This window comes from Harpegnathos saltator, unplaced genomic scaffold (genome assembly GCF_003227715.2).
Source record: "Harpegnathos saltator strain DR-91 unplaced genomic scaffold, Hsal_v8.6 scaffold126, whole genome shotgun sequence".
Taxonomy (NCBI): domain Eukaryota; kingdom Metazoa; phylum Arthropoda; class Insecta; order Hymenoptera; family Formicidae; genus Harpegnathos; species Harpegnathos saltator.
In genome coordinates this window covers 105,829-115,979 of record NW_020229902.1, presented here as the reverse complement: position 1 = coordinate 115,979, position 10,151 = coordinate 105,829, and the positions used below count along the sequence as shown (strand labels likewise).

Below are 10,151 nucleotides of genomic sequence, written 5' to 3'. Positions count from 1 at the left end.
CCTTTCCCCTCGGGAGGGGGGGGGCGGTTCTCACTCAGTGCATCTTAGCTTTAGATACGGTACACTTGTTTCGTTACGATTGCGTCCCACGTGGAGACACACGCATACACACACATACGCACACGCTCCGCTAACAATGGAATATCCTCGCACGCCCCCACGAGCTGTATTATTCTAATAGTTGTTATTATTATTCTTTGCATCATCACTCCGTATCGCATCATCCGTGTGTGTAAGCATGCAACATTCGTTGCTGGGCCGATCGATTGCGGAGGCGGACGCTAGAAGGGGAGGAAATTCTGGAAAAATGAGACTTCTCTCCAGAATTCTGCAGTCGACTTTGTGTGGGTGTTCTCGCTTTTCGTTTCCGAGTTTCTCACTTTTCTTTTCCCCTTCCCTCCGCTGACGCGATATACATACACATTATTATAAAATGAAAATCACCCTTGCACGCATTGCACACACACACACACACACACACACACACACACACACACACACACACACACACACACACAGACACATACCCACACACACTCGTACTCTAAGAAAAATACTCATTGCTGCGTCATTGTCACTTTTAGCGCTCGATTGCACGCACTGAGAGAAAAGTACAGTCTTAATTACTCCCGCAGTTATCTTAATTAATCGACACGTAACACGATATCATTTCCCCGCGATCAGTTTGAACATGGTGTGTGTATGTGTGTATGAGAGGGAGAGAGAGAGAGAGAGAGAGAGAGAGAGGAGGAAGAAAGAGAGAGCGAGAGCATTCTGCTAAGATAAAAGAGCGGCAATACGATGTCGATTGTTCTCGTAATACGCAACGTGTCACAGTATACGACGCAAAACTATTAGCTGTGCCAAGTAGCGGTTTTTTTTTTTGTAAGAAAAGTGAAACGAAATAAAGACGATTGCTGCAAAACGAAGTCATATGTCGATCCACTTTTGATGCAACGTGCTCGCACCCGTCGGGAGTCTCGTTGTCGCGCTGTTCGACGCGACTTCATAACAAAAAGAATCGCGATCGAACCGACAATGTTTTCTCTCAGCGACAACGATCTCTCCTCCTCCGCGGAGGAGGAATGTGTGAATCTGCGTGAAAGGAAAAAAAAAAAAAAAGAAGTAAAATAACGCGGCGTCTCGCGCGCGACAAATTGCGTCCGCGGGACGCGCGGACGTGCTGTCGCCGTACGAGCGCACACTGTCATTGTCATTGTCATTGTTGACCTGCGGCGGAGGAACATCGCAACAGTCAGCTTCGCCACACGACGCGCGTCACATCCTGATTAATTGGCGCGAGTTTAATTGGTCAGGGCGCGGCTTCGAGCGCGCGTCTTATCACCCAAGCTGGACCTTCATTCATTCGTCGCGGCGAACGACGATCGCTGTGTGCGCGCGCGCGTGTATGTGTGTGTGTGTGTGTGTGTGTGTCATCTCGTATCGTTTTCGCTCTTCTCCTTTTTTTTCTTTCCTCCCTTTGTTTTCCACACCGTTTCTTTGCTCAAGACGCGAGGTGTGCCAAGCATACCGAGTGATCTAAGGTGTTTGAAAGAGGAGATCGCGCAGATCGTGAACTTGGAGAGAGCGTAGCGCTTTTAACGAGGACGCTAATAAGACTCGAAAAGAGGGACCATAAAGCTGAACTTTTAGGAGAAACTGCGCGCGTCGAGTGATAGCGAATAATCTTACTGCGATCACATTCAACTGTGTATCCCCCTGCCCCTCGTAGATGAGCAATCAGAGCGCGTTTGCGTTCGTCGTGTTCTCACGGGTGCCGCGTGTGTGGCGCCGAGCTCGATCGTCTGCGATTTTCAGTTGATTCCTTTCCGTTCGTCCTTGTCTCTTAGTCGTCGTCCGCGCGGCGGACGCGCGCGCGCGTCGGACGTTGTTCGGGAGTATCGAAAATCGTACGAGGATGACGTTCTCGGCGTCAAATACGGGCCTTTGTTATATATTTTTTATTCTTATTTAGCGCTCCCCCCTCTCCTTTTCGAACACCCTAGAATCAGTCGTTCTTGAACGGCGCGATGGATATCAAACGAGCAACGGAGGAAAGGGTGGTGGTCGAGGGTGGTTCGGGAAAGACTCGATCGTTGATCGATCGATCACGCCGGTTGATCGTTAAAGTTTCTCAGCCCATCGCACCGTTCGTGAGAGTTAACGCGTCGTTTTTCTAACTTATTCATTGTACACGAATGATCCGAATCGCTGACCGCTGGAAGAAATGAAGAACTCGAGACACGTCTTTCGCGAGACGTCTTCACCATTCTCCGATCAGTGCCCGATGAGTACACACATACACACATATACAAAAGAGAGTCGCTCCGTTTTTTTCATGATTGATTCCGCTTGACAACCCCGTCTTGATTCTCGCGAGTTTGAATGAAATATTCTTCTTCAACGTTCTTCTTCAGCGGTCGGATCGAGAGAACGAATATAAAAGATAGTGAGAAAGTGTGTGTGTGTGTGTTCGTGTATGTGTGTTGAGTGAATGCGTGAGAGAGAGAGAGAGAGAGAGAGAGAGAGAGAGAGAGAGAGAGAGAGAGAGAGAGAATGTATGAAAATAAAGTGAGAGTGAGAGAAGGAACGCGGCTCTGTACCACCGCTCGAATAGAGAGATCTGAAGAGGATCCATGATTGCCGGATTGTCGTACGTTCTATGCTTTAGAAGCGAGATGATTTTCAGACTTGGCGGTCATACGCACACATCAGAACGAGATAGAGAAGAGGGAGAGAGAGAAAGAGCGTATCGAGATGAAAGCTATGTGTAAATCACCGGTTATCCTCGCAGTCGTCGAAATGCTTAAGACTGGTCGCCACGTGTATGTGTGTGGGTGGGTGGATGTGTGTGTGCGCGCGTGTGTGTGTGTGTGTGTATGCATGTGTGTGGTGCAACGCCAATTTCACTTAATCAAACTTTCCCTCCTTCTCCGTGTATCTCTGTATCATGTGTCTGTAATTAATATTGCCATCTCTCGGGCTATTTAATTGCTACTGGTCGTTGACACAATTCAGACTGCTTCGCGCGCGCGCGCGTGCGACGCGTTGCACTCCTCGCTCGCACTTAACGCGCGGCAATTTTGCGCGAGAAGAAGACGCCGCGCGCGTCTTCTCGCGCCTTCGTTGAGGATAAATAGACGCTCGTGTGTTTGTTGTACGGCTATTCGGCGATCGCGGTTCCCCTCGACGTTAAAGATGTAAGGGCAATAAACCATTGTACATTTCTCGAGTACACTTGTATTTGAATGTGTAAGTTGCATAAAAAAGACAGATTTTTTAGATATTGCACTGTCATATTTATTATTCTAAAGTAACGAGACCGATCGGCTCGCAGATCGACTGCGCTCACGAAATCGCGTGCCGCGCGGCCGATTTCGATCGCGCGTGGGCTGGGAGGAAGTGACAGGATTCGTCCCTCCGAGACGATCCTGCGCTTCTCCGGGGATCGAACGGCGGCGCACGAGCACGGTCGATCGCGCGCGCGCGAGCGCCATTATGAATTAATATTATTAATAATAAAACAAAAATGAGGAAAACAAAGAGGCGAAAACCGAACGCATTGTTCTTTCCAATAAGAAAAGAAGCAAGGTTTTTAGTGTTTTCACTACGATTGATAAACGATTCTATTATTATATAATATTATATTAATAACAATATTATTACTGTAATGTTTGTTTTTGGTTATTAAAGTGTGTATATAGTAATATATTCTAGAAATGATCGCTCACGTGCATTTACTTCCACACCGAACCTCCAGCTAGTGAGTAGAGAGCTAAAAGTTTCTTCTTACACATGTATTTATCTAATTTTTGATAGAAATTAATTTCACATGTAAAAACGAGACTGAAATATGATAAATAGTTAAATAGTTGAACGATCATCACCTCTACTGGCAACTTGATACATCTCGACGAAAATATACAGCATTGTAGTTTTAATATTCCTGGCAACTTGAAACTACTTTAAGCTGTAAGATACCTTCGGAACGATCTCATTTTCATAACGTTCATTGTAGTTATAGCTTGCTGAATTTATTTATTCTTCCTGATAAGAAGACACCCTTCAATTTTTGGGTGATTTACAATTTGCCTTTCTGTACGATTAAATTATTCTATTTGGAAATAATATCGTTCTTACGATCTGCAGTTTGCTCATAAAATTTATAAATAAAAAGTTTGTTTTTTATTTGTGCTCGAATCACAAAACTTAGAAATATAAGGAAATTTAAGGAGGACTAATTTGTACTATATGAATTATGCTACTTGTAACACAAACTTCGCGTCTTGAAAAAATTTACCGACACTCATAAAAGTTTAACAGAAATTAACCAAGCGTTGATTTGTAAACTTTTTTAGAAGTGCATTCAATAGTACACGTCGAGTCACGTGAGACGACACTACCTCCAAATCTTTTTCTCCACTGAAACCGCTCTAAAATAATTAACGGTTCAAATATTCACAGTTTTACTGTTTACACTTATTCTTTACATTTATTCTTGAATACTTCCGGTGGAAGAAATTCGAGGATAATCTTATTTTACGTAATTCATCAAATACTATCGATGCAAATTTAAAAGCTTACAAAGACGCTTCTGGTTTAGTATCGGCATCGACAACATACTAATAAAGACCGTTGGTCTTATGGGATTTAATGTACCAGAAAAATCTCGCTGAGCGTCCTCTTGGAAATATCGTGACGGGAATATGAAGCTGTAGCTCGAAATAGCCACAAATGGTGACCACAAATGGAGCCACAAATGATAACAGATATGGAAAAGACATCGGAAAGTATCAACGTCGACGAGGTAATGCTAAAAACTGTTAGCATTTACGAAAATGCTAACAATCTTTAGCATAAATTTTCATATTGGTAAAGGTGTCCCGAAGGAGACACTGGAGATAATTCATGACAAGAGTCATGACAATACCGATTGTTTCAGCTACACCGAAGGTAACACGACGTTTGTATCTTTACTTTAGAAATTGACGAATCACAACTTATTATTCTTCTCATATTCGACTGTAGTTGGTCAATTTCTTACAGCTGAAAGCGTACTACATCTATTGTAAATCCACCCTTACTATGGTAGTACTATGGTAGTTTGAGATTGTTTAATAAGGAATGGTGTAATGGGGAAAACCATAGACATCTAGTATATCTAGTCTGCGCGTTCTTCCAAATTTCAAGAGTAGGGGTATAACTCTCGTAGAAAAGGAAGCTCTGTGTTTTTACTGTTCGTTCTCTCTCGCACAGTCCCGATGGAAGGGGAATAGGGGCGGTGGTTACTGTACAGCACTGTACAGCAGTTGTCTCCCCTATACCCCTTCCATCGGGACTGTACGAGAGAGAGCACGAACAGTAAAAACAGAGTATATCTTTTTCTACGTGAGCTATACCCCCACTCCTCGAACACGCAGTCTAGATTTACTATGTCTATGGGGAAAACCTTAAGCTCTAAACACCATGCCAGGCAACAGGCAATAAGAATAAAAATAGACCAATCACAATAGATATTATTCTTGTAATAGTCGATTGTGATTGGTTTATTTTTATTCTTATTGCCTGTTGCCTGGCATTGTATTTAGGGCTTTATTCTTATTTCCCGGAGCCAATTGGTCTGTTCTTTGTAGCTGCACTGCGGAACTAGTGCAATGAGTTAGAATGAGACAACTATATTTTCTCTCACTTTAACTTATTGCACCAGTTCAGTAGTGCAGTTAAAAAGAACAGACCACAATATTGAACTGAACTGAACTGAACTTTGAGATTGTTGAGGTTAGCTCCTGTGCCTCCTCTGCTCTGAAGTTAGTGGCCTCTGTAGCTTTTTAAACACGTGCCAGATTCATAATATATATAATTGTAAGTAAAATGGATTCAAACAATGAAAGTGAAGAAAAAACAAAAAATTTTCATGAATTGGAGCTAGATGACAGAATACTAAAGGTGAGGCTTGCAGTATTGAACTTTAATATTATTAGGTTAAGTTTGGTTTAAATATATACAACGTAATATCTCGAGAATTACACGTTTGGTTTGTTTGTTAATATATATCAATTTTGAAGAATTAAATAAATTTTTCTATGTATATTTCGTTTTACGTCTTAAATATAACTAATCAATATTAATAATACTGTTTCTATTTATCATTTTTGTATCAAAAAGAACTTAGAAATTAGCATATGTTGTATATATGGTAAATATATTGAGTAATGAATTACACAGGCTATAGCGAAACTAGGCTGGCCAGAACCTACATTAATACAGGAGAAAGCAATACCATTGTTGCTGGAAGGAAAAGATGTCTTAATCAGAGCTCGTACAGGATCCGGAAAGACAGGTGCATTTGCTGTGCCACTTATTCAGAAAATATTGGTGAACAAATGTACTCAAGAGAAACAGGAGATTAAGAGTGTAATTGTCACACCCAGCAAAGAGCTGTGCAAGCAAATTCAAGAAGTAATCGTAAACTTAACTGTAAAGTGCAGCAGAGAAGTCAGGGTAGTTGATATCAGCCCTCAGACAGATTTGAATGCACAAAAGCCATTACTAGTTGAAATGCCAGATATTGTTGTGGCTACGCCAGGTCGTTTGCTGCAACATTTGAAAGCAAAAAATTTAGTTTTAAAACGCAGCCTGGAAACATTAATTATTGATGAAGCTGATCTAGTATGTATTTATCTTATAGAAATATTGCAAATTAAATTGTCTCATTGTGTAATAATGTCTCAGAGAGATTTATACAATGATGTTCAAACTGGTGTTAATTTCAGATATTTTCATTTGGTTATGAGGATGACATGAAGGCAGTCTTAGCTTACTTACCAACAGTTTATCAGGCAGTTTTAGCATCAGCCACATTGTCTGAGGATGTTCAAACTCTAAAAAAATTAGTTCTGCATAACCCTGCAATTCTAAAGCTGGAAGAACCACCTTTAGCCCCGCCTACTCAATTGGCACATTACACTTTGGCTGCTGAGGAAAATGACAAAGCAGCTATTTTGTATGCTCTGTTGAAATTACACTTGATCAGGTAATATATTTCGGCTAGTAGTGAGAAGAGCTTGCAGAAATTCTTGCGAATAAAAAGAGTATTTATCAATCACTCAAGGATTCTACACTCTGAAATTATGTTAGAAAATTATAAGTTTACATTTAACAATTGGTCCTTCATTAATTTCTTTAATTGCAGGGGAAAATCCATAATATTTGTAAATACGGTAGATAGATGCTACAAGTTGAAGCTGTTCCTGGAGCAGTTTGGTATTCCCACTTGTGTCTTAAATTCTGAGTTACCAGCTACTTCGAGATGTAGGGCTGTGACACAGTTCAACAGTGGCACTTACGATGTAATAATAGCGTCGGACGAAAAGGCATTAGAAGAGGTAAAGTAAGGAAAAAAAAAAGATGGATATTGTGTGAACTTGTAGGAAGATGCATGTCATCACCTCCATTTTTTATAGCCACATGTAGTAAACAAGAAGAAAGGCAAACGAAAAAAGGACAAGGAATCGGGCGTAGCGCGCGGCATTGACTTCCAATTCGTGTCTAACATTATCAACTTCGACTTCCCGTTAGATGTAGACTCTTACATACACAGAGCAGGACGCACCGCCCGTGGGAAGAATCAAGGAACCGCCCTCAGCTTCGTGGCGATCAGGGAAAGGCCTCTGATGGAGAACGTGGAAGAACAACTGAAGCACACTTACAATCGCAACAGTCTATTCAAAACTTATCAATTCAAGCTGGAAGAAGTGGAAGGCTTTCGGTACTTTTCTTCTCTTGATTTTCCTGTCGCATCAGGATACTGCGATTACAAACTACGAACTGTAAACCTGTCGCTTTAATTTCAGATATCGCGCGAAGGATGCTTGGAAGGCAGTCACAAGGATCGCTGTTCGGGAAGCACGATTGAAGGAGATCAAGCAGGAGGTCATGAATTGTCAGAAGTTGAAAAGTTACTTCGAGGATAACCCGCGCGATTTGCAGTCGTTGCGCCAAGACAAAGCGTTGCATACCGTCAAACTGCAACCACATTTGAAGGACGTACCTGAATATATAGTGCCGCCTACCTTGAAGGCGCTCATGGGAATCGGCAGGAGAAAAAGAAAATTCGACAGGGATGCAGCGGCGTCAGGAGCTACAGCTGCTAAATCGAGATATCGAGCTCGTGCTTCAAATCCACTGATCAGCTTACAGATACCAGAACAGAGCAAGTGATTCTCTTTATATATTGATTCGAGAGGCACATTGAATTTGATTCGACTGTTGAAAGAGGATTTTTAAAAGGTCATTCATTTCAGCTTGTTCTGTTCTTTATTATTAATAAAATTAATTGAATAACAATATTGCTGTATGTCATATTCGTTTACCAAGAGTCTATTACCTGTCTAACAATTTATTACCTACAATATCTGTATATAAATAATTATGTACAAAATTATGAATTATACGCATATATATATATATATATATATATATATATATATATATATAATTTGTATTTGTATAAGATGGAGATACCAAAAAATTAAAAGTATTTGAATATATTTTCAACAATATTAGTGTATCTAGTCACAATTTGTATATATAGCATACTATTTGATCACTTCTTACTCTCCTTTGGTTTATATGTTTTCCGTACAATATCATTGAGGCCCTCTTTGTTCCTTGCAAGCTCAATAGCATAAAACTGTATTCTAGTTGTGAGAATGCTGTTTTCCTCAGAGTATTCTCCAGTGCAATCTGCTCTCATCAATGTACCAAAACTATAGTCCTCTACAATGTTTTTAAATTGCTGGCAAAAAGGTCTCCATTTTTCCTTCTGTTCATGAGACTTAAGGTCCTCTTCACTTATTTTGTCTACCTTCATATCAGGGAAGGTTTCTCGGAATGTTTTGTAAATTATGTCGTCATGAGGTGTGAGTCTCAAGAGTTTTGGATCAACTGAGCATAAAATCTAAAACATAACATATCGTTTCTCTCCTGTCACATTCGTACTTTTTTTTTTTTATATATTTTATATAATAATAGCGAAACTTACATTGAAGTAAACTTCTGCGTGCTCCATAGCTTTCATTGCCCACATTCTTTCGACACTCGGCTAAAGAATAAATGAAAAATTGAAGCACAAGGAAAGATGAGTACATATTCCTCTCCATATAAATTTAAAGCAAGTAATAATTTTTCTACGCGATATAATAATATACATGTTATTTGTGCATTCACCACTTACGTCATTGACAAATTCCTCGGCGGGTCTCGACAATACATCGAGACCAGGATGCTGCTGATGCTGGAACAATAATTTACGATTAGTTGGGTTATAAACGAGTCCGTCGTAAAATTGTCGATGAGGGGAGAATAAAATCCGCATACCATACTAATGTCTGTCATTGTTTCACCCGCAATTACTTCAATTACAGCGAAAGTGCAAACGTCTGTTCGAGAACAGATAAACACAATCTTCGCAATTGATCCGATCGCACACGCGACGTTCGCGCAACACAAAAACTTAGCATGTGCAAAAAGTATGAATCAGGCATCGACGAGATATTATAAAGACTGTTGATCTTACGGGATTTAGCGTACCAGAGAAATCTCGCTGCGCACTAGCGCCCTCTTACGAATATCGTGGCCGGAATATGAAACATAGCTCGAAATAAGCATGGATGGTAACGGATGTGGAATAATGAGAAAAAGGTATCGAAAGATGAAAAACAAAAAGCCAAACGAATGCAATTAAATGTTATTTATCATCATTGAATATTAATTTATAAATGCATATATGGTATATAAGCATAATTCTTTCAATAAAAAATAAAATAAAATAAATTTATAAAAAAATAAAATATATAAAATGAATTTATAAATGCATATGATATATAAGTATAACTCTTTCAATAAAAAATAAAATATATAAAATGAATTATAAATTTATAAATTCATACGATATATAAGTATAATTCTTTCAATAAAAAATAAAAATTCAATAAAAAATAAAATATGGCATACGTTAGTTATGTATACACACAAGACGATCGGCTCCTGCTCGCTCCTGTCACTATTGATCTGTTTTTTGTAGCTGCACTGCTGAACTGGTGCAATAAGCTAGAACGAGAAAACCTATATTTGTCTCACTTTAACTTATT

General features: G+C 39.9%; 2 protein-coding genes across 2 annotated transcripts; one reads left to right on the top strand and one right to left on the bottom strand.

Annotated features, from left to right (window-relative positions):
• Nucleotides 1-5,839: 5,839 nt before the first annotated feature.
• Hlc (putative ATP-dependent RNA helicase DDX56) lies at nucleotides 5,840-8,423 on the top strand. The gene is made up of 6 exons (XM_011148351.3): nucleotides 5,840-5,946; nucleotides 6,226-6,669; nucleotides 6,774-7,033; nucleotides 7,193-7,385; nucleotides 7,464-7,768; nucleotides 7,854-8,423. The coding sequence occupies exons 1-6, from the start codon at nucleotides 5,872-5,874 to the stop codon at nucleotides 8,218-8,220; spliced, it is 1,644 nt and encodes a 547-aa protein (XP_011146653.1). The 5' UTR covers nucleotides 5,840-5,871; the 3' UTR covers nucleotides 8,221-8,423.
• Nucleotides 8,424-8,530: 107 nt separating this feature from the next.
• On the bottom strand, nucleotides 8,531-9,551 carry LOC105187513 (protein PBDC1). The gene is made up of 4 exons (XM_011148350.3): nucleotides 9,379-9,551; nucleotides 9,236-9,295; nucleotides 9,044-9,103; nucleotides 8,531-8,959 (listed from the first exon to the last, which is right to left on the bottom strand). Exons 1-4 carry the CDS (start codon nucleotides 9,394-9,396, stop codon nucleotides 8,606-8,608), a joined length of 492 nt encoding a protein of 163 aa, XP_011146652.1. The 5' UTR covers nucleotides 9,397-9,551; the 3' UTR covers nucleotides 8,531-8,605.
• Between the last annotated feature and the right edge of the window lie 600 nt (nucleotides 9,552-10,151).

Coding starts and splice junctions, on each gene's coding strand:
- Hlc (XM_011148351.3), top strand. CDS start 5,872: ATGGATTCAAACAATGAAAGTGAAGAAAAAACAAAAAATTTTCATGAA. Junction 5,947..6,225: donor TAGATGACAGAATACTAAAG/GTGAGGCTTGCA, acceptor TGAATTACACAG/GCTATAGCGAAACTAGGCTG. Junction 7,386..7,463: donor ACGAAAAGGCATTAGAAGAG/GTAAAGTAAGGA, acceptor CATTTTTTATAG/CCACATGTAGTAAACAAGAA.
- LOC105187513 (XM_011148350.3), bottom strand. Junction 9,104..9,235: donor CCGAGGAATTTGTCAATGAC/GTAAGTGGTGAA, acceptor TTTATTCTTTAG/CCGAGTGTCGAAAGAATGTG. Junction 8,960..9,043: donor ACGCAGAAGTTTACTTCAAT/GTAAGTTTCGCT, acceptor GTTATGTTTTAG/ATTTTATGCTCAGTTGATCC.